Raw genomic sequence first — 27,490 nt, forward strand, 5'->3', positions numbered from 1 at the left:
TTTGCTCAGTGATCTAAATGTTTCATTTTAATGTGAATCGGCAAACAGGACAATGCATTGTGCAACTCTGAGGTGTAATAATACCTTCTGTGACTTGGGCAGAATTTCCAACTTCTTGCATGTGTAATTCTTCAAACTATCTGAAGAGGGACTGTACAAAGACTTGGTGAGTTGAAAACAGATGCAAACTACTCATCTGTTTTATTTCACCATGGGCTATTTTGATCAGATCCACTTATTCTATCTATGCAATTCATCTTCACGTACTCATACAATAAAAATCACTAACTTTCCCACAGCAGTGGATTGCTGTACTTTAAACAAGATGGCTACTAAAGCTCCTCTAGAATTTATAATGTTTCTGCCTCAGTGGAAGCCCTCACTTCTATCCCTTCCACAAACCTTACAGCTCTCTGCTTCAGAAAGAAGCTCTCTACCAATCTTCACCTTGTAGTTGTGTTTTGGCAACAATTGAGGAGTGAAGCATGTTTCTCAACTGTTGAGTCAAGCTAAAATCAATACTTTCTGGAGGCAAAGCCAAAATGTTGGTGCCATCATTACCCATGTCTTAAGCATGTAAAAACTACATTTTAAAAATACAATGAAAAGTAATTCCTTTTCCTCAGACTATTTGTGGAAATAAAAAGGATTAAAAATTCCCAAATCGGGCTATTTGCTTCTTGCACATCAAGTAGCATGGTTCTCTCTTGATTGCCAATTCTATTGTTAGAGATGTTATTTTAAGACACACCACAAGAACAATTTTCCAAAGGCAACTTACTAGTTGGAAGCCTCAACAGCCCACATTCCAAAAGTGCTATCCACAAATTTCCTTTGTTAATTTTAATAGATTTAAAAATTTTGAGCAGATTGTCAGCTCTTTTCTGAAATAAGCAGCTCAGGAGAGGCAAGTCAGAGACAGAGATTGTTGGAAAACATGAGGGGGCAGCTGGGCAGTTCAGAGAAGGGAGAAATTGGAAGGACATGTGGAATTACACATGCAAGAAGTTGGAAATTCTGCCCAAGTCACAGAAGGTATTATTACACTTCAAAGTCACACAATGCATTGTGTCCTGTTTGCCGATTCACATTAAAATGAAACATGTAGATCACTGAGCAAAAAGGGTGGTGTCACTGAATTCAACGAGACCCAGATTTACAGAGTTTTCTACAGAAATGTAAACTGGTTCGCACTTTGACAGGAAGGGGGAGGTGATGCCAGAGATCATGGTTGGGGGGGGATACAATTTTCACTTGTGTATCTCAGTGGGGGTTCAGCATTCTGCTTAGTTAAAGAGACATGCTATTGTTTGTCCTGCTCACACATCAGATCCATGTAGCTGATGCAAGCTGAAAGGGAGCTTCATGTATTGCAAGTTGTGCAAATGCCCACAAAATGCTTGTGGGCAGCTGAAACCGTAGTGAATGATAAGTCCTCAAAATTTCTGCCATTGCTTTTTCAGTACTTGGAAGCTTTCTCAAAATTCTGCCCCAGTTCAACAGATTGAAGCAATACTCAATTGTCACATAGTATTCTGAAGAGAAAAACTGACCATGTCTAAATCCAAGTTTTAAAAAATTATTTCTTGAGATGTGGGCGCCACTGGGTTGGCCAACATTCAAGCCCAGTCAACTATGCAAACCAGTCTTCCACCCAGTATACTTCCCACAGCCTCGGAAAAGTGGCCAGCGTAGTAACATTCTGCATCCTCATTCCTTTTCTGTGAACAGTATGTTTTGCCTGTAGAGCAAGCAAGAAATAATACTTTTCAATATATACTAATACATGTGGCAATAAATCAAACCAAGTCTTTATTTCCCATCTCCAATTATCCTTGAGAAGGTGGTATACTGAACCACCTTCCTCTACTGCTAAATCCACATTGTTGTTAAGGAGGGAATTCCAGGACTTTGACATAGCAATCTGGAAGGAACAAGTTATAGAATTTCAAGTCAATCCAGCTGAGCCGCCGACTTCTGGCAGAAATTGGCGCAGTCACCTTGACTGTACAGTGGATTGCAGAAGAACCCTTCCAAAGATAAACAGGAGGAAGAGTATCCAGCAGAGGAGCATTCTGGGAGAAAGTAGGTCATTCGGCCCTTCGAGCCTGCACCACTATTCAATATGATCAGGGCTGACCACGCACTCTCAGGGTACCACTCTTGCTTTCTCTCCATACTTCTTGATCCCTTTAGCCTCAAGAGCCACGACCACTCTGTGTGAAGTTCATTCTCATTCCTGCATGGCTTAGCCCTTATCCTTAGACTGTGATCCCTGGTTCTGGTCTTCCCAAACATCAGGAACATTCTTCCTCAATCTAGCCTGTCCAGTCTGATCAGGATTTTATATGTTTCTATTAGATCCTCTCTCGTTCTTCTAAATTCCAGTGAGTACATGAGGATCCAGTCTCTCTTCATATGTCAGTCCTGCTATTCTGGGAATCCGTCTGATAAATCTTCACATGACTCCCTCAATAGCAAGATGATCTTATTGAATGGCGGGGCAGGCTCAAAGGGCTAGATGGCCTACTCCTGCTCCTATTTCTTATGTCCTTCCTCAGACTTGGAAACCAAGTCTGCACATAATACTTAAGGTCTGGTCTCACCAAGGCCCTCTAAAACTGAGCTAGACATCCATAGTCCTATACTCAAATCTTCTTGCAATTAAAGCCAACATACCATTAACTTTCCTCATTGTCTGCTGTATCAGCATACCAACCTTTCGCGACTGTTTCACCGTGACATCCGTGTAACGTTGCACTTCTCCTTTTTCTGAACTGCCACCATTCAGATAATAATCTTCCTTCTTGTTTTTGCCAAAGTGGGTAACTTCACATTTATCCACATTATATTGTATCTGCTAAGTATTTGCTCTCTCCATCAGCCTGTCCAAGTCACCCGCAGCCTCTTAGCATCCTCCTCACAGCACACACTGCACCCAGCTTAGTGCCATTGGGAAATTTGGAAATATTGCATTCAATTCCTTTGTCCAAATCATTTATGCTGTGATCAGCTGGGGTCCTAGCACAGAACCATGCAGTATCCCACTAGTCACTGCCTGCCACTCTGAAAAGGACCCATTTATTCACCTTCTGCTTCCCCTCTGCCAACTAGTTCTCTATCCATGTCAATACATTACTCCGAATACCATGAGCTTTAATATTTCTCAATAATCTCTTGGGTGGAACCTTGTCACAAGCCTTTTCGAAGTCAGATATACAACATCCACTGGTGCACCCTTGCCCACTCCACAGGTCACATCCTCAAAAAAATTCCAGACAATTTGTCGAGCACGATTTCCCTTTGCTGAATCCATGGTAACTTGATTTGATCCTTGTCACCGCTTTCCAAATGCACAATTATTACATCCTTAATAACTGATTCCAACATTTTACCTACCACCGACATCAGGCTAACACGTCTATAATTACCCATTTTCTCGCTCCCTCCTTTTTAAAAAAGTGGGATTACGTTAGCTACCCTCCAATTCGCTGGAAATCTCTTAGAGGCTATAGAATACTGGAAAATGATCACCAATGTGTCCACTACTTCTAGGACCACTTCCTTGAGTACTCTGGGATGCAGAGCATCAAGCCCTGGGGACTGATCAGGTTTTAATCCCAGCAATTTCTCCAGATCAATTTTGTGATTAAGGGTTTCTTTCAGTTCCTCCTTCATGTTAGGCCCTTTGTTCTTTTTTCCTGAATTTCTGGAAGGCTATTTGTGTCCTCCTTAGTGGAGACAGATCCATGGTTGAGCCATCTTCCCTGTTTTACTCTTAGGCCAGACAGGGACGTACAGCTGTTGAAATTCATCCATGCGTTCTTTAAATATCTGCCATTACCTATCCACTGTGGGTGACCACCAGGCAGAGCAAGAGAGGTAGGCAGGCAGTGTAGGAATCTCCTGTGGCTTTCCCCGTAAAACAGATACACCATTTTGGATACTGTTGCAGGGAATGGCCTTTCAGGGGAAAACGGCAACAGCCAAATCTATTATACCACACTTGGTTCAGCTGCCGCAGGGAGGAATAAAATGTGACAGAATGCAACAGTTATATAATTATGGAGGATTCTATTGTAAGAGGAATAGAAAAGCATTTGTGGCCGCAAGCGAGAATCCAGGATGGTGAGTGGAATCGGCTGCCGTCGGTGGTGGTGGAGGCAAATTCGATAGGGTCTTTCAACAGACTTCTGGATGAGTACATGGAACTTAATAAAATTGAGGGTTATAGGTAAGCCCAGTAGGTATGGATATCATCAGTGCAACTTGTGGGCCGAAGGGCCTGTTTGCGCTGTAGTTTTTCTATGTTCTACGTATGTTGCCTCCCTGGTGCTAGAGTCTCAGAGCAGCTGCAGGACATTCTGACGGGGGAGGTTGAGTAGCCAGTGGTCATAGAACATGTTGAGGAATATTAGGCACCAAGCTAAAAAGTTGGACTTCAAAGGTAGCAGTCAAAGAAATTACTACCTGTGCTACATGCCAGTCACAGTAGAAACTGCAGGATACACAGGATGAATACGTGGCTAAAAAGATGGTGTTAGAGGGAGGGTTTCAGATTTCTAGGGCATTGGGACTGGTTCTAGGGTGGTGGGACCGGTACAAACTGGACGGTTTACACCTGGGCGAGATCAGGACTGGTGAGGGATACTTGCTAGAGTGGGTGGAGAAGGTTTAAACTAATATGGCAGGGGATGGGAACTTTGCATGGATTCAGAGTAGGGGAAATGAAGAACAAGAGGAAAAGACAGTAAGGAGAATGAGAAAAGGACAGTAAGGAAAGTGATAAGCAGAGAAATAAAGGCCGAGAGTCAGTTAAGCACAGAGTAAAAATTAGGAAAAAGAAAAGTGCTGACTTTAATGCTTTGTACCAAAATGCTCAGAGCATTCAAAACAAAATGGATGAATTAGTTTCACAGATAAATACAAAGAGGTACAACATAGTTGACATTACAGAGATGTAGCTCCTAAGTGACCAAGGGTGGAAACTAAACATTGAGGACTATTCAGTGTTTAGGAAGGACAGATAAAAGGGAAAAGGTGGTGAAGTTGCATTGTTCATTAAAGATGGTATCGATAGGATATTGAGGAAAGATATCAGCATTGATGATGTGGAATCTGCATGGGTCGAGTTCAGAAACAACAATTGGCATAAACAATTGATGGGGCTGGTATACAGACCACCAAACTGTAGTGGTAATGTGGGGAAAGGCATTAGACAGAATCAGAGATGTACGTGTTAAAGGAACATCTGTGACTATGGGTGACTTTAATCTGCATAAAGATTGGCAGAGTCGAATTAGTCACAGTACAACAGAGGAGAAATTTTTGGAGTGTATACGGGATGGTTTTCTGAAGCAATACGTTGAGGAACTAGCAAGGGAACAGGCCATCTGGGAATGGGTGTTGTGCAAGAGAAAGGATAGCTAACAATCTAGTTGTGAGAGAACTCTTGGGGACAAGTGACCATAATACGGTTGAATTCTTTGTCAAGGTGGATAGTTGCTTCTGCGACCAGAGTCCTCAATTTCAATAAAGGAATTATGATGGCATGAGGCATGAATTGGCCATGATGGACTGGGAAACATTACAGCTGGCACCTCCCCAGAGTCCAGCGAATTTTGATAAATTACAACTAACGCATTTGCTATTACTTCTGCCATTTCTTTTAGTACCCTGGGATGCATTCCATCCAGACCAGGGGACTTGTCTACCTTTAGTCCCATTATCCTATCCAGCACTACTCTTTAGTAATAGTGATCTTTTTAAGGTTCTCATCCTCTACAGTCCCATGGCCGTCAATTATTGGTATGCTATTTGTGTCCTCCACTGTGAAGACCGGCACAAAAAACTTGTTTAAGGCCACGGCCATTTCCTTGTTACCCATTATTAAATCCCCCTTCTCATCTTCTAAGGGACCAACATTTACTTTAGACACTCTTTTCCGTTTCATATATTTGTAAAAAGTTTTACTATCAGTTTTTATATTTTGTGCTAGTTTACTTTCATAATCTATCTTTCTTTTCTTTACTGCTTTCTTATTAGTTCTTTGTTTTTTTTTTAAAAGCTTTCCCAATCTTCTAGTTCCCCATTAATTTTGGCCACCCTGTATGCATTGGATTTTAATTTGATACTTTCCTTTATTTCCTTAGTTATCCATGGCTGGTTATCCCTTTTGTTTCATTCCTTCTTTTTCCACTGGAATATATTTTTGCTGAGTACCGAGAAAAATCTCCTTAAAAATCCTCCACTGTTCCTCAACTGTCCCACCAAGGTCTGTGTTCCCAGTCTACATTAGTCAACTCCATCCTCAACCTATTGTAATCCCCCTTGTTCAAGCAGAGGACACTGGTTTGGGACCCTATTTTCTCACCCTCCATCTGTATTAGAAATTCAACCATACTGTGATCGCTCATTCCAAGAGGATCCCTCACAAGGAGATCTTTAATTTTACCTGTATAATTACACAGGACCAGATCCAAGATAGCGTGCTCCCTCGTAGGTTCTGTAACATGGTGTTCGAGGAAACTACCTTGACAGCATTCTAAGAACTCTTCTTCAAGTCCACCGTGTCCGACTTGAGTTGACCAATCAATATGGAGGTTAAAATCCCCCATGATTATTGCTGTTCCATTTTTATATGCATCTGTTATTTATAGCCTGCCCCACCTTTAAGTTATTATTTGGGGGCCTATAGACTATGCCCACCAGTGACTTTTTCCCCTTACTAGTCTCTATCTCCACCCACATTGATTCCACATTTTGCTCCTTAGAGCCTATATCATCTCTCACTACCGCCCTGATGTTATCCTTAATTAACAGAGATACTCCACCTCCTTTTCCTTCCTGTCTATCCTCCCGAATTGTCTGATACCCTTGGATATTTAGTTCCCAGTCCTGGTCACCCTGCAACCACGTTTCTGTAATGGCTACTAGATCATACCCATTTGTACTGATTTGTGCCGTCAACTCATTCACTTTGTTTTGAATGCTACGTGCATTCAGGTAAAGTGTCTTTATGTTAGTCTTTCTGACCTGGACCCGATTTGTTAGTGCATTCCTTTGCTTGCATGCTCTGTCCCTTCCTGTCACAAACTGGTTATTCTTCCTCAGACCATTTCCCTGCACTGCATTGACCACCTCCTTTCTCATGCTTGTCACCTTTTTCACTCTGCCTGAGGTTAGATTCCTGCTACCTTCTATATTCTCTGTTCTATAACGTGGTCTGGAAAATTTACTGACCTCCCCTGAGCCCTCGGCTCCTTTAACTAGTTGAAAGTCCTCATCATTAACCTGCACTCCTACCCTCTCCTTCACCTTCGATGTTGTAATGGAAAATTTTCCATACAACTGAACCCCCCCCTCTCCTTTTTAGTTTAGAGCCCTACCTACAGCCCTAGCCTAGTTATATGATTTGCCAGGACTCTGGTCCCAGCACGATTCAGATGAAGATCATCCCATTGGAAAAGGTTCCCTCCTCCCCAATACTGGTGCCAATGTCCCATGAATTCAAACCCATTCCTCCCACACCAAGTTTTGACCCATGCATTTACCTCCTTAATTTTATTGACCCTGTGTCAATTCGCTCGTGGCTCAGGTAGTAATCCAGAGATTACCACCTTTTTGGTTCTGCTTTCTAATTTAGCTCCTAGCTTTTCATATTCCCTTTGCAGAACCTCTGTTCCTGTTCTACCTATGTCATTAGTACCTACGTGGACCACGACAACTGGATTTTTACCCTCCCACTCCAAGTTCCTCTGCAGCCCAGATGAGATATCCTGAACCCGAGCACTAGGCAGGCAACACAACCTTTGGGATTCTCAATCCCGGTCACAGACAACAGTGTCAATGCCCCTAACTATACTATCCCCAATTATGACTACATTTCATTTTTCTCCCCCCACTTGAACGGCTCTCTGTACCATGGTGCTGTGGTCAGTTTGTTCATCCTCCCTGCAGTCCCCATTCCCGTCCACACGGAGCAAGAATCTCGAACCTGTTGGTCAGATTCAGGGACTGAGGCTCCTGGAACTCTACCTGCTTCACTCGCAGCTACACCCTCTTGTCCCTGACCACTGGCTGAATTCAAGTTAGTTAGTCTAAGGGGCCTGACTGTCTCCTGAAACACAGCATTCAGCTAACTCTCCCCCTCCCTGATGTGTCGCAGCGTCCAAAGCTCAGAATCCAGCTCATCAACCCTGAGCCGGAGTTCCTCAAGCAACCAAAACTTACTGCAGACACACTCACTGGGAACCACAATGGGGTCTACCAGCTCCCACATCATGCAGGAACTTCACATCACCTGACCTTCTATCCTTATTTTATTTACTTAGTTTTTACAGTTTTTACAAATTAAGAACTAAACCTACCCTGCCTCGCTTGTTTCCACCTAAGCCTGTTGAGCCAAAGCCCTTCAGCTCTCACTCTGCTACCTGCTCACTCCGTTACCGGCTGGATAGTGCGGCATGCTTTTTAAACCTCGCGCGCTAACAAACCCTTCCCAGGTCACCCTGCAGCCTACTTCCGCTTTACTGTTAAAAAAAACTTAGAAAAAAAAGAGAAACCCTGCGAAAAACTAAGAAAAAAGTCAATCGTTTACCCTTAACACTCCTGCCACAAATCGTTTCTCTCTGCTTGCTCCGGTTGAACAATGAGAACTATTTCCCCAGGTAAGTAGCTTTTATATATGAAAGAAAAGAAGCCCTTCCCAGGTCACCCCGCAGCCTACTTCCGCTTTACCGTTAAAAAACTTGGAAAAAAGAGAAACCCTGCGAAAAACTAAGTAAAAAAGTCAATCGCTTCCCCTTGACACTCCCGCCACAAATTGCTCCTCTCTACTTGCTTCGGTCGAACAATGAGCAACAGGGAACTATAGATCAGTGAGCCTGACGTTGGTATTGGGGAAGTTGCTAGAGTCCATAATGAAGGATTTCATAACAGCATTTGGAAGGCACTGGTAAAATCGGACAAAGCCAGCACAGATTTAGAAAGGGGAAATCATTCTTGCCAAATCTTAAGATGGATAGAGAGTTAGTTAGCAGATAGGAAGCAGAAGTTGGCATAAATTGGTGTTTTTATGATTGGCAGTCAGTGACTTCTGCAGGGATCTGTGCTAAGACCTCAACAGATTATTACTTGAATGGCTGCAAATTGAGAGGTGAATACTCAGTGGGACCTTGGTGATCTTGTGCATCAATTGCTGAAAATAAGCATGCAGGTATAGCATGCAGTAAAGAAGGCAAATGGTATGTTGGCCTTTATAACAAGAGGAATTGAGTGTAAGGATAGGGATGTATGCTGTAATTGTGTAGGCTTTATGAGGCCACATCTGGAGTAGTGTGTGCAGTTTTGGTGACCTTATCTGATGAAGGCTGTCCTTGATATAAAGGGAGTACAGCAAAAGTTTGCCAGGCTGAATCCTGGGGTGGCAGGTCTGTCATATGAGGGGCAAGCAAGTCAATTAGGATTATATTCACTGGAGTTTGGAAGAATGGGGGGTGGGGGGGATCTCATAGCAAATTATAAAATTCTAACAGGGTTAGACAGGCTGCATTCAGAATTGAACACTATATTCCAAGTGCACCCTAACTAAAGTCCTATAAAGCTGCAACATGACTTGCCAATTTTTAAACTCAATGCCCCAGTCGATGAAGGCAAGCATGCCGTATGCCTTCTTGATTCCCTTCTCCATCAGCGTTGCCACTTTGCTTCGTTTTGCATATTGACATGGAGTGCTTCACTGTGAGTCGCTGCGAATTGCGCAATCAGCGAACACCCCCATTTTTGACTTTATAATGGAGAGAAGATCATTGATGAAGCAACTGAAGATAGAGAGCCAAGGACACTACCCTGAGGAACTCCTTCAATGATGCTCTGGGGCTGAGATGATTGACCTTGAATAACCCCATCTTCTGTTGTGCTATGATTCCAACCAGTAGAGAGTTTTCTCTTGATTCCCACTGACTTCAGCTTTGCTAGGGCTCTTTGTGCCACACACCATCAAATGCTGCCTTGATGGCAATGGCAGTTACTCTCACCTAAACACTGGAGTTCAGCTTTTTTGTCCACATTTGGACTAAGACGCCAATGAGGTCAAGAGCCAAATGGGTCTTGCAGAACCCAAACTGAGTTTCACTGTCGATGATTCCTTTGTTGATGATCATGAGTAGACTGATGGAATGTTAATTGGCCAAGTTATCCTCAATTAAATTTTAAAACATTGAATGCAGCAAATAAAAAGGCTGTTTTGAAAATAACAACTGACCTTTTACAAATTTCTTTATTCTTGATCATCAGTAAGCATAAAAGTAACTAAGTTGCTAATAGGAAAATTCCCCAGAAGGCACCTTTCATTAAGACATCATATTTTCTCTGGTAGTACTGTAAACGGTACTTTTCTTGGGTCACCCGTTCTCTCCCTCCCCAACTCCAAGAAAGCTGTATGAATAAGTACTGAAAGAACATTGAGAAGAAGTCTTTTTTTTAAACAAAACATGCGCACACACAAAGAAAAAAGATGAGACTAAGAAACCTAGTGAGTTTTCTGCATGAAAACTAATTTGAAGAAAACGTGAGAGACTATGTAGGGTAGTAGTTTAATTTAGTATCTCCATACACTGAAATTGATGACTCAGTATTCACAAATAGCCCTTAAGTGAATAACTGATACTCAAAGTAAGCCTTAAATGAAACATTAACTAAATTTAACTGTTGTCTTTTCTTCAATACAGGCCAATTATTATTTTGGAGAAAAACAAATCAAATGGTGTTTATTCAACCTCCAGCTTAATGGATAACAGGCAGTATTCTATAAAACATTAAATTTGGTACACGAGCAATGAGATTCATTGAAAGTTCCAATGTTAACTCCGGTAATACCAATGACATCCATTATGCCTGTATGCAATGCTCTGATTGGCGTTTCCATTGATAAAACACATCACTGCTGTGACGCACAATAATTGCCACTTTACAGTACTTTTCAACTGCAAATGTTTAGATATTTCAGTAAGTGAAAATTCAAAGGTTCAAGTTTAAACAAGAAAATTCAAAGATGGAACAGATTCTTTCATTAAATTTGATTATAAATAAACCTTTGCTGCAGCAGCACCCATTTTCAAGATGTTGACAGACCTAAAAAGCACTCCAATATCTGAATAACGTGCGCAGGAATAATGTGCGCATGCCCATCTGAACTGTGCCGTGTCTCAGTTGAGTCGGCATTCTGTACCCAGGCCTGAAACAGGTGTCAGGTTCTTAGCAATTATAATTAAGAGTCCGAATGCCTGTTTGAACCTCTCACTTCAAGACTCAGAGTTGGCAGCCAGTGTCATGACCAGCTGCACTTGGTAAAGTCAGTCTTTGGGAGCAACCCAGTGTTCACATTGGGTGCAGGAGGATAAAGGTTTTGCACATGTGTATGTGCGAACATTCACAATTTATTCAATATCATATTGGGTTAAGACAAACAAGTTTAATTCTGAAGCAAACAAGCCCTTTTAAAGGATAATAGCTCAGAAAGGAATAAAAGGAAGCTTTCACCTCTCACTGCCTGACTTGGTAGGGAAATAAGTGGCACTGGGGATGAAGGATTAAGGGCGAGCAATAGCAGAGCAAGAGTGGATATGGATACAGAAGAGGCGGTGGTAGGAAGGGGAAGAGTCGGTAGGAAGGGTTGGGGGTTGTGGGAAAATGAAATTGTAGGAGACGTAATAGTAATAAACTGACAGGCCTTATGAATAGGGGGGACGGTGGTGCAGGAGGAGATAAGAAAATGAAAGGAACGATTAGGAGCTGTTAAGATCTTTCTTCACAATTGCCACCCTAAATTTAGTCTGCAGATGTTTTTAGTTCCTTTCCAGACTGCAACATGTTAGCGCAGTACTGCAGAAATTCAATGATTCTAGAGACAGGGGACAGTGCAAGAGCAGCTGAGAAAAGATCAAAGGAAAAGAAAGGATTCTCAGAATTATCATTTACAAAAATTCAGGAAATCAACCCACAAACAGTTAAATGAAATTACACATCCAAAGCTGAACTGTACCCTCTCTCTTACCTTTCCTCCCTTCGCTGCTTTCTTTCCTCTTGCTGCTTCGCCAGCCTCACTTCCTCTTCATCAAGACTGTGACAAAGAAATTAGTAAATAATTTACATTTCTAATCGTGCTTTTGATCATCTATTAAAGACTACATTCATTTTGATATTACTCACTTAAGCATAATGCACCTATTTTTGCTGCTTAAGTTTAAACAGCTGGAGACAAGATGGACAAGGTTAGAATGTTTAAATTAAGAACTAATTTCTGCATTCTTGGTTTTTGTTATTTCCAGATATTAAGATTAAGCATTTGAGGAAATATGAAAAAAAGCTGAAGTGCATCAAGAGGTCTGATGAAGCTGCTCTATATGACATCACCAAGTACATGAAGAGGCCATTTGCCCCATTGTACCTGCATCAGCTTTTGAAAGAGTTATCCAATTAGTCCCAATTCCCTGCTCTTTTCCCATGGAAATTTTCTCCTTTCCAGTATACATTCAATTCTAATTTGAAAGTTGCTATTGAATGTACTGCCACCAACTGGTGAAGCGACAGTACAGTATTATGTGCATGCTAAACAGCAGAAGGTGTGTACTATAGACAGTGCTAAGCCATCCCACAGTCAACAGATAAAAACAAAGTCCAGCTAAATCATGTCCTGAATGGTAGTGGACAGTGAAACAACTAGCAGGAAGAGGAGACTCCATGGACAGCCCCATTTTCAATGATAGCAAAGCCCAGCACGTGCGTGTGCAGAAACGAGGCTGATGTGTTTGCAACCATTTTCAGCCAAAAGTGCCCAGTTGATGACCCATCCCCATCATCAAAGAAGCCAATCTTCAGCCAAACTGAGTCAATCCAGGGGTGTAATGGGGCAAAGGCTATAGCCTCTGAAAGTATCCTTGTGCTTCAGTGCTAGCTATCCTGTAAGCACACTGTTCCAGCAAGACACTCGCATCTACCCAGCAATGTGGAAAATTGTCACAGTTTCCAAAAAAAGGAGGGTAAATGGGTCCAATTTTGGACCCTCCAATGGGGTATTCTGCAGTAACTCACTTCCCAACTCCCCAAAGCTTTCAAGCAGTTACTAGGCACAGGTGAAGTATGTGATGAAATACTTTCTATTTGCTTGAATGAGTATACAATGCCAACAACACTCAAGAAGCTCTATACCATCTAGGACAGAGCAGACTGTTTGGCATCCCAGCTATCATTCTGATACATTCCCTTCCTCCACCATTGGAACACTATTGCTGCGATATTCATCATCCACAATATCTGCCAAAAGGACAAGGTCAAGGTTAATTAGGAATGGGCAATAAATGCTGGTCTTTCCAGCGATGCTCACATTCCTTGAATGGATAAGCTGATCCTTTCAAGCAATGTATTCCAGATCACCATAATTCAATGCATAAAAAAGCCCTCTTTTTTGCTAATTATCTTAAACATGTGTCCGTTTCCCAATCTTTGACTAGGGGAAAAGCCATGGAGGTTAGGTTGACTGGCCATGCTAAACCGACCCTAGCGTCAGGGGGATTAGCAGGATAAATATATGGGGTTATGGGAATAAGACCTGGGTCGGACTGAAGTCAGTGCTGACTCAATGGGCCGAATGGCCTCCTTCCGCATTGCAAGGATTCTGTGAAAACACTTCACTCATTTACTCTGTCAAAAACCCTTAACCTTAACTATTTCTCAACAAGTTGCTTCTCTCGAAAATTTTAAACATCCCAGTCATTTCATAAAGGTAGTAAGAAAAGAAAGACAGTGAGCAGTGGTTAGAATTGCTGATAAAAGCAAGATCCAAGAGACTGATTTATGAGGGGACTATTGGAGCTAGGGAGAGAGGTGGCATTACATAAAGGTTGGTGGAAAATTGGGAGAATGTTAGGCTAAGATAATTGAAGGATTTGTCTCAAGGTGGAGTGCAAAGAAGGCTAGAGCTATAAGGATTCAGAATGCATGTTGGAACACGGTTGGAGCAGGTTACAGAAGTAGGGAGGGGAAATCACAGAGGAATTTGTAAATGACAATGAATATTCGAATGGGAGCAGGAGTTGGAGGACAAGATATATCTGAGGACTGATAGGATAAGATAGAGTTTTGGATGATTTTTAACTTGGAAAGTGAAAGACAGATCTCAGGAGACTGGCAAAAAATCCATTAGAGTAAATTGAGTCAAGAGGTGACAAAAAGTGAAACTATGAACAGGATTTCTTTCAACAGCACAGGGAGTGGAGACAGACAATATTTCATAGTCCACCTTAAGAAAGTTACTGCCTGTAGTAGAGCCTGCTTGGTTTCTTTGAATTAAAATGAAGAGCTATTAAAGTGAATCAGAGGAAAGGATAACAAGCTCTTTGCCAAAAGGTTGAAGAGAGATTGCACTTAAGAAATGCAACGCTCTTTCCATTTGAGCCAGCTGGAGAAATTGGAGAGCTGAAAAAAAGGAGCAATTTACAGCATTGACAATTGACAAAGGATAAGAAAATACAAAACCATTTAACAACCACAACCAGTCGCTGGACCACAGCTCTGGTGGGGATAATTTGACTCAAGTCTGTCCCTTACTCTTCCTGGTTTTACATTCCCCATTTGAATTACTATCCCTGATTGAAGAATGGGAAGAGTTGGCTTTGGAACTGGCCCCAGGTGATTCATCCACCAATTTTTATTTTCAACTTGCTCGTAAAGCAACTCAAAACAACATTTAGAACATCGAACATAGAACACTACAGCACAAACAGGCCCTTCGGCCCACGAGTTGCGCCGATCATTTAGCTGCTCAATAATTAACAGCTCATTTTAGGTTGAACTGAGCTAGGTAATTTGTACATACAAAATCTAAGTAATGTGCAGTGGACCAGCATCATGTTGCTCTATGGAGTTTCATGGTACATATTAGTCCTATTCTAGTGATCCACTCACTGAACAGGCAGTTAAGCCAGAACATAGTGAAAATACTTATTTGGTCACTTACGAATATTATCTTTCTTTTTAAGTGCATACACAAGTTTGTGCTTTTGCAACAAATCAAATATCAAACATTTAGAACCATATATTTTCGGCAGATCTGATTAAAATCAAACTTTTCAGCAAGATCCTTAACAAAAGATGACTATTTAGCAGGTTTATAAAGGCTTTGTCATAAGAGGCCTGTACTTTGTGGATGCTTTTATATGATGTGGATATAATTCGATTGGTGACCGTTTTTTTCACAAGAGTTTTACTTAGCGTAGTCTATCAACATTAAATTAACAAGTTTGGTCCACAATACTGACATCATTATGCATCTTGCAAAGCTGTTCAGCCTGAACAATAAATTCAGATGCTGCCCACTAGTTTAATTACGCTGGCATTTTGCTCCAGCATTCTGTTCTTAAATGAGACCTGAGGTTTGTATGAGCTGTCAATGACTCAGACTAGACCAAAGAACATGCACAGAATATTTTGAAAATGACAATTACCCGTGGGATTTCTTTTTGCAACAGCAACATACTTTCTTCCTGCAACAGCAGTAACAGCAGCAACACAACAAAGGCAGCAGAATGAGTCCACCAACCACAGACATTGCAATGATCAAGGATTCAAAGTTCACTGCAGAAAAATAAGATTAACAAAATTTAAGACAAGTGTAACTCAACAGCTTAGTCATCATCAATCATTTTTGATCAAATTTCATAGGCTCCAATATTTTGTTTTCAGTACTTGATCATGTTTTCCATTACAATATCCACCATTGGCTTCTACTCCTTTATTGACTTCCACAGCATCAAGTTTTGGTTGTGTTTGCCACAAAATCCAGCAGGATTCTCATGACATCTTACTTGGCTTATATTCAGAAAAGAAACCAGGATATTGTGGAAGTGAGGAAGAGAGAGAGGTAGAGTGAAAACAAGCCAACATATTGCCATGGTGATGACGGGCCAGGAGAAATATATAATTGCATGTTTTACATCTGCTGTCTGCCTCCTGAATTTAAATATGGTCATAAGATTAATTTAGCAGTGTAATTATTAAACCAACAAGTGACTAATGGGAATGATCAGAGAGTAGCAATTGGACATCCAATACAAGAGTTTTGGAGTTCCATATTTAGCCTTTTCAGAATGGACCAATGGATTTTATGCTCATTGGTCAATTTTAAGTCAGAACTAAACCAAGAACATTTTTCTATAATGATCTGGTTCCTGTTCCTAACTACAAACAAATATAAGAGACTAACTTACGATCAGTGTTTAAAGTTTACTGCATCTGCAGTAACTGAGAAGACAAAACCTCTTGATTCTGCTTTGTTGCAATTATAAAATACTGATCATGAAAGTGAATCTTAAACTGCATCTTAAATACGTAAACCAAATTGAAATTTATTTATTTTTATAATATTCCCACAGGTATTTCTGTCCCATCCGCAGTGCGTGGCAGAATCAATAAATGAAAGTGGTTCCAAAAGCACAAAATGCAATATTATCAGATCACATACATTTGGAGCGTAAGCATCAAAATGTTTCCTTTATGTCTTTGAAGTAGCAACATGCAAATTCCTCCAAGCTGCCACTATAGTTAAGAAAGCTCACCAATATCTCTTCTTTCTCAGGAGACTAAGGAAATTTGGCATGTTTGCTATGACTCTGACCAATTTTTACAGATGGATCATCTAAAACATTCTTTCTGGTTGTATCACAGCTTGGTATGTCTCCTACTCTGCCCAAGACTGCAAGAAACTACAAAGGGTCATGAACGAACCCCAGCCCATCACTCAAACAAACCTCCCATCCACTGACACCATCTACACTTCCCACAGCTTCAGGAAAATTGGAGCACACTCAGGCACCCCAGGCATACTCTTCTCCACCTTCTTCCATCAGGAAAAAGATACAAAAGTCTGAGGTCATGTACCAACCAACTCAAGAACAGCTTCTTCTCTGTTGCCATCAGACTTTTGAATGGATCTACGTCGCATTAAGTTGACCTTTCTCTACACCCTAGCCATAATTATAACATTACATTCTGCATCCTCTCCTTGTCTATATACAGTATGCTTTGTTTGTATAGCGTGCAAGAAACAATACTTTTCACTGTTTACTAATACGTGACAATAATAAATCAAATCAACAACAAAAAAACAGAAACCAGTGCTTTTGAGGAGATTGGAAACACTTAAAAATTCTTCCAATAACACACAATTTTCACTTCTGGGACCATATCTTATTGAAACATATAAGATGATTAGAGGTTTAGATAGGGTGGATAGTGATAGCCTTTTTCCTCTGATGGAAAAATCTAGCACGAGGGGGCATGGCTTTAAACTAAGGGGGGGGTAGTTATAGGACAGATGTCAGGGGTAGGTTCTTTACCCAGAGGGTGGTGAGGGATTGGAATGCCCTGCCTGCTGCAGTTGTAAATGCGCCTAGTTTGGGGGCGTTTAAGAGGTCTGTGGACAGGTTTATGGACGAAAAGGGATTGGTTTAGGTTAGTGGGTCATTGTTGTTTTTTTTTAACTGGTCGGCGCAACATCGTGGGCCGAAGGGCCTGTTCTGCGCTGTAATGTTCTATGTTCTATGTTCATGTTCAGTCTCAACAGACTTCAGGATCAATTGCTAAAGGAGGCATAAAGGATGATTGTCTTTTCAAATTCTCCCTCACACCATAATTTGAAATACCCGGGTTGTGCTCACCCATCCACAAAGTGAATGGGCTGAGGTGGCATGGAGGGGGGAGGTATCTGACTGCTTTGTGGTGCCCCAAATCTGGAGGTTATACACTCCACCCATGTATTACAAAGAAAAACCAAACAGAGGCCATCTGAAATAAAAATCAAAGCATGAAAAGGTCATTACGAAATACGAATTTCTGTGTACTAATATTTTCTACATCCTTTTTCTCATATTACATAATGCATTTTAAAATCTGTTGCACTCTTCTGACCCTCTCTGATAGCTCACTATATGGTTATGAATTTAATCACACTTGTTCCTTTATTTGTTTGTAAAATACCATGGGAAACCAGTTTTGTGCTAAAATTTGCTAATTTAGTTACTTTATAAAATTCTTTCATGGGATGCGTGTGTTGCTGACAAGGCAACATTTGTTGCCCATCCCTAATTGCTCTTCAACTGCTATTTCAGAGGGCAGTTGGGAGTCAACCAAATTGCTGTGGGTCTGGAGTCAGACTGAGTAAGGACATCAAGTTTCTTTCCTAAATGGCATTAGTGAATCAGATGGGTTTTTGCAATTGGTAATAGTTTCATGGTCACTGACATACCATTACAATTCCAGATTTTATTAATCTAATTTAAAGTGCACCAGCTGGCAGGATGAGATTTGAACCAATGACCCAGAAGCCTTCGCTCCTGGGTTACTACTCCAGTGACATCAGCACAATTTCAAAATTATTATTTCCTGTGCCTTTTTTTTAAAGTTAGGTCTACACCAAAAAGAAAGCTTCTTCAATCAACCTCACATTTTTCCAGTTTTCCCACATTTAAAAACATGTCCATCAAGTGAAAAGTATTGACATTTTTGGTTGCACTCTATTCTGACCCAAAGGAATCAAACTGAGCCAATTTAGGAAGACACCAGATCATTAAAAGCCTCAGAAACCCATTTTATAGAGGTTAAGAGTTGTGAAAAGACATTATAATAGAAAATACTTTGCCCAAGATTGCAGGTTTGATTTTTTTATAAGTGCAGTGCTGCCACCTAGTGTAATCCTATATTTATTAAAAACGTTCTGCAAAAATTATTTCACTGACATGCACTGTTGTGTTGTTTACTTATTATTGGACTATCTCCTTAATTGAGTAATATATAAAAGGTACAAGAACACAACATCAGTTTTTTTTAAATTGCCTGTCTTATGCATAATTTCTTCTCTATTCAAGAGGGCTGCCAGTGCCATTTGAGAGACTGGACTATGCCATTATCTGTACATAAGAAGGTTTACCAAACGAGGGTGGAGTAAACCCACCATCTTGCTTTAGGTGGTCTCGTGACAAAATACATATAAGTATGTTTGCTGTTGTATATTTATGAAGAGACAGAATGAGTAAGGACTCCCAGAAGGGGCGGCATGGTAGCACAGTGGTTAGCACTGCTGCTTCACAGCTCCAGAACCCGAGTTCGATTCCCGTCTTGAATCACTGTGTGGAGTTTGCACATTCTTCTTGTGTCTGCGTGGTTTCCTCCGGGTGCTCCGGTTTCCTCCACAGTCCAAAGATGTGCAGGTTAGGTTGACAGGCCTTGCTAAAAATTACCCTTAGTGTTCTGAGATGCATAGGTTAGAAGGATTGGTGGGTAAAATATGTAGGGATATGGGGGTAGAGCCTGGGTGGGATTGTGATTGGTGCAAACTCGATGGGCCAAATGGCCTCTTTCTGTACTGTAGAGTTTCTATGATTTCAAATTCAAAATACTTCAAGAATAGCAACAGGGCCAATTTACAAGATTAGGACGTAGAAGGGTTTCTGGACATTGTTCAGTGCATCTAAAGAATTCTCATCAGCAAGTGCCATTACTCTAAATGCCATATGCTTTTTACATGAATGCATGCATATTTTACATTTTTGATTGCACTTACATTAACTCAGAAAAGTGCTGACTAGCAAAATGCCTCATCAAACTACAAATATCTTCTTTTTAAACCATAGAAATTCATAGATCCCTACAGCGAAGAAAAAGGCCATTCAGCCCATTTGTACCAATTCTCTGAAAGTGCACCCCCCCACCCCGACCTGGGCTCTATCCTTCGTCCTATCCCCGTAACCTCATGCATTTACCATGGCTAATTCACCTAAAGTTCACACCTTTGGACAAGAAGGGACATTCAGCATTCACCTAACCTTCACATATTTTGACTGTGGAAGGAAACCAGAGCACCCGGAGGAAACCCATGGAGACATGGGGAGGATGTGGAAACTCTACACAGTCACCCAACGCTGGAATCAAATCCAAGTGCTTGGTGCTGTGTGGCAGCAGTAGTAACCACTGTGCCGCCCAAACAACATGTTACTGACAAGGTGGAGGAGGTATCTTTTCCTGTCAAAAAATAGCCTCAATATGGCTATGATGCTTCTGCAGATGCATCTGCTACTCAGAGGGCGTTCCTTTGAGCAGCAATGCATCCAAAAGCTAACCACTCACATGCAAAATTCATGAGGCAAAATTTAAAACTTCAAATAACATTGAAAGCAAAAGATTGAATTTTACTGAGCACTTTTGAAAAAAGTGTTGAAGTTTTTTGATTTCTCCTACAGTAGTTGGTAGACATTTAATTGGACGTGCAGCCACACACCTAAGATCTGGGAGCCTAGTTAACATTGCCTGCAAATTGAAAAATGACTTCTGAAACCTCAAACTTCACCTCTATTTCAATGTGCTACAAAATGATCTCCCTTGGCTAGTCCCATATTGGACTGCTCACAAAATGTATAATGCAGTGTGGGCCAATAACAGACTAGGTTACCCATCTTATTCCGTTAAATACAGGATTTCATGTCAATCCGTTTCTTGAGGAGATAGTGCAAGTGTAAAATTCCAAGGATACCACAGAAAATTGCGGAATGAGCCAGATTCAAGTTTTAACTGTCAATATTTGACTATGGTTAATTAGTGAAGAAAGCCTAATCTCTAGTATATAAACTAATGATCTGCAGCTATCAGTCTCCTAACAAAGATAGAGACTGAGATACAAACTTTGAAGAGGTGAAGAGAATACTGAATGCTCCCCCATCTAAGATGATTGTCTTAGCCTGGGGCCTATTGCGAGAATGTGGTATCTGGCAGTCTGCTTGTCTTTTGCAGCTGGTAAAATGAGCCATTCCAAATTTCTTGTGCTTAAGCAGTCACTCCCATCAGTCACTATAGCTCCCTAGAGCTTGAAAAATGTTAACTGATTAAACTGACTGAAAAGGAGAAGCAGTACAGCAGCTGCAAGTTCTTTCAATGAGCCCATCTATCCAGGACTTCATATACATGGGAAGAATAGAGAGAAATGAGAGGGAAAGAGAGACAGAGAATGAGGGGAGGTCTCTTATTGGTCCACACTCTACACTGCAGAAATGGGTGAATGTCAAGTCAGTAAAAAGTCTGACAACACCAGGTTTCAGTCCAACCGATTTATTTGATCGTAAATTCACTAGCTTTCAGGTTAGCCCCTTCGTCAGGTGAATGGAGTGTTCTGGCCTCAGACAGAGCATATAAAGCACAGACAGATTACTGATTAGAATGCGAATCTTTACACCTAACCTGCTGCTCAAGTCTTAAAGTGGCTAACAATGTGTGTGGAAGGAGCACTGATCACAGGTTAAAGAGATGTGTATTGTCTCCAGACAGTACAGTGAGTGAGGTTTTGCAAACCCATGCAAGTCACGGGGATTACAGATAGTATCTGAGTGAGGTTTTGCAAACCCAGGCAAGTCACGGGGGTTACAGATAGTATCTGTAACCCCCGTGACTTGCCTGGGTTTGCAAAACCTCACTCACCGTACTGTCTGGAGACAATACACTGGACGAAGGGGCTAACCCGAAAGCTAGTGAATTTACTATCAAATAAAATCGGTTGGACTGAAACCTGGTGTTGTCAGACTTTTTACTGTGTTTACCCCAGTCCAACGCCAGCATACCCACATCATGAATGTCAAGTAGCAGCAGGAAGGCAAGAGAGGGGTGGGTAGGCAAGGAAATAAGCAGAAGAAAGCCAATCACTAAATTTAATAGATGTATGATACTGCAAACTTTTCCTGATATGGATTGGCTATTTGCAACTCTTAACACCATTTGGATTTGATGCTTTCTCTTGAAATTGGAATTTCTGTCCATTTATCCACCAGCCTGCACAGAATGCCACCTGCGCACCCATGTTAAAATTCCCCTCCTATGATTCTAGATCTGATTGATCTAGCTTAATCATATTGACAAAACATTACTAATAAATTACTAATATTCTGAGACATTTTCAGTACCACTCCAGTTAGAGAACCACAGTATTTGACTCCAATCCAACTCAAGGTTAATTCTCTCTTAACAGTTTCAGAGGAGGCCTTACAAGCCAATTGTACTCGCTAAAAAGGACAGAATTACTACTTTGAAAACATCCTCAACGCATACGCTTTCATGATTCAAGGCAGCAATCCACCACGACTTCACATAGCAACTAGAATGAGCATATGCCAGCCTTGGTAATGACAGCCACATTCAGGCAACAAGCATCAGTTAAAAACTCTAATTGAACTAAAAACCCTTATTTAAAGACATAGCAACATAGTTCCTGCTAACCACTAAAAGCCAATTACTATCCTATCAGTATACTCTTGATCATTAGCAATGTAACAGAAGGGGTCATCAACAGTGCTATCAAATGACAATTAGCAAAAATTTGCTGGTATAACTGACTGAGTCCTAGCAAAACTGAAATCAAGTGCAATAGGGGGGTGGGTATGGGGGAATCTCTCTACTGGTTGGAGTCATAGAAACGTAGTTGATTGTTGGAATGCAATAATCTCAGTGCCAGGTCATCATTGCAGGAGTTCCTTAGGGTAGTTTCCGAGGCTCCACCATTTTCAACTGTTTCATCAGTGACCCTTCCTTCATCATAAGATCAGAAATGGGAATGTTCACTGATGATAGCTCAATGTTCAGTACCATATGCAAATGCTCAGATACTGGGGCAGTCCACGTCTATGTGCAACAAACCTGAGACAATATTTAGGTTTGGGCTGCTAAGTGCTCATTATTGTACAAGTTCTCCATGTCATTCAACCATCTTCCCTTGACATTCAATGGCATTCTTATTGTTGAATTCCATGTTATCAACATCCTGGGAAGTACTACTGACCAGAAACTGAACTGGACTAGCCATATAAACAACTTGGTTACAAGAGCAGGTCAGAAGCTGGAAACTGTGTGGCAACTGACTCCCCAAAGCCTGTCCATTATCTACAAGGCACATGTCAGGAGGGTGGTGGATTACTCTCCACTTGCCTGGAGGAGTACAGTTCCAACAACACTTGTGAAGCTTAACACCATCCAGCACAGTGCAGCCTACTTAACTGGCATCTGATCCTATTCACCACCTTCAACATTCACTCCCTCCCCCACTGATGCACACATGCAACAGCATGTCCCATCTACAAACTGCAGCAATTCATAACATCCCTGCACCTCACTTTCCAAACCAACAATCTCTGTGGGAACATTACTATATGCTAGTTCCCCACACCACGCCGACTTGGAACTATAAATCACCGTTCCTTCACTGTCGCTGGGTCAAAATGCTGGAATTTCTTCCCTAGGTTCAAGGCATCGGGTCACCAGCAATTTCTCAAGGGCAATTCAGGATAAGCAACAATGCTAGCCTAGCCAACAGCGCCTATGTAAATGAATAATAATAGAAAATGCAAACGGCAATCCCTTCAAGTTTCATTATACTTCAGTTGGTGTCGTACAGAAAGTAGAACAATCATTACATCTAACCTAGGGCCCTCATCATGTCTGCAGCATAAATTTACACTTTTAAAAAGGAATTGCATTAATACTAAAGTCTTTCCAAATACTTAGATATTGATTTCTCTTACCCCAGCAAACTCCCCAACGGGCTTGACGTAAAGGACATAATGAACTAGGAGGAATTATTCTTTCAACAGGGTATTTCATGCAGCGTTGGTCAACAAAGCACCAGAAACACTGGAAGACAAGAGTCCAAAATGTGTTAAAACTATTCAAAATTTTCACAATAATGACCCAGCAAATGTAGAATTTTTTTTTAACAAGAATCTCCCCTCTGCAGCATTAACCTACTTAGATCTGTGCCTCAAATTCAAAACACTGTTTCAAAATTACTTAAAATCTATCATTGATTTTAATTTAAATATGTTAAGTATTTAAAATCGTAAGTTTTTAAATAAAAAGCTTCTTACACGAGATCAAAAATTAGTTTCAGAACTTGTGCAATACTTGATTTTTAGTTTAATTTCATTTTTTTAACAACAGTATACAGCTTTAATTTGAAACTATAACTAAATATATTATGTCTACAATGCACTCAAATATAATATAAAATATTCAAATGTTATCCGTATTTCACTTTCTTGAACTGCAGAGTGAAGATTTCATAAAATAGTTTATTCTGTGAAGAATGAATGAAGAATTCTAACCAGTTGTCCTATGATAAACAATATATAAATATATATAAGTGCTCTGAAATGGCTAGAATGTGGTCCCAAACCCTGACTACATAACTCTGAAAGCCCAGGGTACATTATTTTATTTGCACTTCGATTTATTTATTTTCTGCTTTGGGCAGCACAGTGACACTGTGGTTAGTGCTGCTGTCTCACAGCACCAGGGACCCAGATTTAATTCGGGCCTCGGATCACTGTGCAGAATTTGCACATTCTCCCTGTGTTTGCATGAGTTTCCTCTGGGTGCTCTGGTTTCTCCCCATAGTTCAAAGATGTGCAGCTTAGATTGATGGGCTGTGCTAAATTGACCTTAGTGTCAGAGGGATTAGCAGCGTAAATATATGGGGTTATGCCAATAGGCTCTGGGTGGGATTATGGTTGTCTAGATGCAATGGGCTGAATGGCCTCCTTCTGCATTGTAGGATTCTATGTTTGAGCTTGGTGGGGGTTTTAGGTTAATAAAGAACTGATTTAAGTACCAGAAACTTGCGAGATATGTAACTCAATAGAAACATGAACTTAAAACTTTTACATGTAGTTCCTGATATTCCATGATATGCTCTGGGTGGCTTGTAAAAACAACTTGCAATTATATAGTACCTTTTACACAGTAAAACATCCTACAGAACAATGAAACAAAATCTGACACCAAGCCACATAAGGAGATGAGACAGGTGATCAAAAGCTTGGTTAAAGATATAGATTTAAAGGTGTGTCTTAACAGGAGAGAAACTGAAGAGAGGAAATTTCAGAACTGAGGGCTAGGCAGCTGGTCAATGGTGGAGTAATGAAAATTAGGCATACGTGAGATGTCAGAATTTGTGGTGTGCACGTACCTCAAAGACTATCTGCTGGGCATGGACAAAGTGATAGGGAGAGGCAAGGGGGTGTTTAAAACAAAGAAACAAGGCTTGAACACTATGTTCTAGTTCATCAGAAGACTACAACAATAGGTGTGTTCTTTAATATGATGCAACAGAATTCATCCTAGTTTCTTTCAAATCTGAACATGACTAAAAATAAAGAGATATCTCAAGATATTTAAAGACCCTAACTTGGGTATTACTAAAAAGATTTCTAGAAAATGCAAATCCGGAGCCCAAAACAGTTCCAAATGTGTTTTGTACTACTAATAATTTTGTAAGCTTTCATTTGTCAAACAGGTTTGAGGTGCCAACAGCTTGTGTGGATGAAAGTAAGGTCTGCAAGATGGATGAGCAGGCTGCCCATGGTACAGGAGGCCATCCAAATGAGGGGAGCAAAAAGAAGTGTAGTGGTTGTAGAGGACAGTATAATGAGGAGGTCTGACACCATTCTCTGTAGCAAAGAGTGCAAGTCTAGATGGCTGTGTTGTCTGCCCTTGTTTGGGCTGGAAAGGAAATTGAGGGGGAGGATTCAGTTATCATGGTCCATGTAGGTAACAGCAATGGACTGAACAAGGAAAGAGATTCTGCATAGTCAATATGAAGAATAAGTAGAAAAGGTAATCTCTGGGTTATTGCCTGAACTGTGTGCACATTGGTGCAGGGCACTTAAGATTTGGGAACTAAACGCATAGCTCAAAGGCTGGTGTGGGAGAAATGGGTTCGGTTTTGTGGGCACTGGCATCAGTACTGGGAAAAATGAGGATTGTAGCATTGGGACAGCCTACATCTGAACCATGCTGAGACCAGTGTTCTAACATAACCAGGGAAGTAGGGAGGATTTAAGCTAAACAGGGAAGTTGAAGAATCAAGCTTGGGTAGATGAGGCAAATCAAGAGGTAGTCAAGGCACAAGTGCAAACTAGTAACATGGAAAATGAGGGTTAGAGAATGACAGAAAGGAACAGACTAGATGCTACAAGATGACAAAACTTAAAGCTTTGTACCTGAATCATGTATCACTCATAACAAAATCAATTAATTAATAGCGCACTTGAAGTGAATAAATATGATCTGATAGCCATTACAGAGACATGGCTGCAGGATGACAAGAATTGGGTCCTGAATATTGAGTGTCATAGACATTCAAGAACAATAGGAAGCTAGATAAAGGTGGAGAGGTAGCAATGTTAATCAAGAGTGGCATTGGTGCAATAATTAGAGATGAATTAGTCAGAAGATCAGGATGTAGAATCAGTTTGGGTAGAGATAAGGAACAGTCGGGGAAAGAAGCTACTAGTGGGAGTGGAATACAGAGGCCACTTAACAGTAAACACAACGTAGGACAAAGCATTCAAGTAGTAGTGTTGCAGGTATGTTATAAAAGGACGGCAATAATCATGGGTGATTTTAATCTATGTATAAACTGGAAAAATCAGTTTGGCAGTAATAGCCTGTATGAGATGCTCATAGAGTGCTTTAGACAGTTTTTTTAGAACAGCATGTTCTTGGACTTGGTATTGTGTAATGTAACATGATTAATTCATGACTACAGAGTAAAGGCATCTCTAATTGACAGCAATCATAATATGATTGAATTTTATACCCAGTTTGAAAGGGATAAGTGCAGTATTTTTAATTTAAAGGGCAACCATGTGAGAATGAAAGCTCAGCTAGCTGAAATGAACTGAGATAAGAGACCAGAGGATAGATGAATAGAGAAACTCAGAATAAGTAGATTCCTACAATTAAAAAAAATTCTAAGGTGTGGACCCACTATCCTTAAGTAACTAAAAAAGTTAAGAGAAGTGTCAAAAGGAAAAAGTACATAAAGATGAGTGGCAGGTTAGAACATAAAAACAGGTGAAGAACTACTAAAAAATTAATCAGGAGAAAGAAATTAGAGTACAACATGAAGCTAGCTAGAAATGTAAAAACAAATAGCAAGAGTTCCTACATGTATTTAAAAAGAAAATAATTAGCAAGAATTTTCATTCTCTAGAGTGTGACAATAGGGAGTTATTCATGAATAATAAAGAAATGGCACATGAAATGAACAAATCTTTTGCTTCTGTTTCACTATAGGATACAAAAGCGTTCCAGTAATAGCTGCACATCAAGAGGTGGAAGGAAATGGGAAGCTTGGGGAAGTTCCAATTACGAGGGGAGCAGCATTGAGACAACTGATGGAACTGCATTCTTTGAGGAGGTGACAAAAACGGTTGACGATGGGAGAGCCGTTGATGTCATCTATATGGATTTCAGTAAGGCGTTTGACAAAGTCCCTCATGGTAGGCTGGTAGAAAAGGTTAAGGTGCATGGGATACAAGGCCAGGTAGCTAGGTGGATTGAGAACTGGCTGGGTAATAGGAGACAGAGGGTAGTTGTGGAGGGGACCTTGTCGGGCTGGAGG

At 40.7% G+C, this 27,490-nt stretch overlaps 1 protein-coding gene across 1 annotated transcript in view; it reads right to left on the bottom strand.

Annotated features, from left to right (window-relative positions):
• Positions 1–27,490, bottom strand: part of LOC145361377 (pituitary tumor-transforming gene 1 protein-interacting protein) — a 97,270-nt gene that overhangs the window by 57,606 nt on the left and 12,174 nt on the right. The window contains exons 3-5 of the mRNA XM_080217074.1: positions 23,610–23,718; positions 15,504–15,633; positions 12,056–12,121 (exon numbers count right to left, since the gene is read on the bottom strand). Of these exons, the coding sequence (XP_080073200.1) occupies positions 12,056–12,121; positions 15,504–15,633; positions 23,610–23,718 (305 nt within the window). The remainder of the gene's footprint in view (positions 1–12,055; positions 12,122–15,503; positions 15,634–23,609; positions 23,719–27,490) is intronic.

Source organism: Carcharhinus amblyrhynchos, chromosome 2 (genome assembly GCF_965287045.1).
Source record: "Carcharhinus amblyrhynchos chromosome 2, sCarAmb.v2.hapA, whole genome shotgun sequence".
In the NCBI taxonomy this organism is placed as follows: domain Eukaryota; kingdom Metazoa; phylum Chordata; class Chondrichthyes; order Carcharhiniformes; family Carcharhinidae; genus Carcharhinus; species Carcharhinus amblyrhynchos.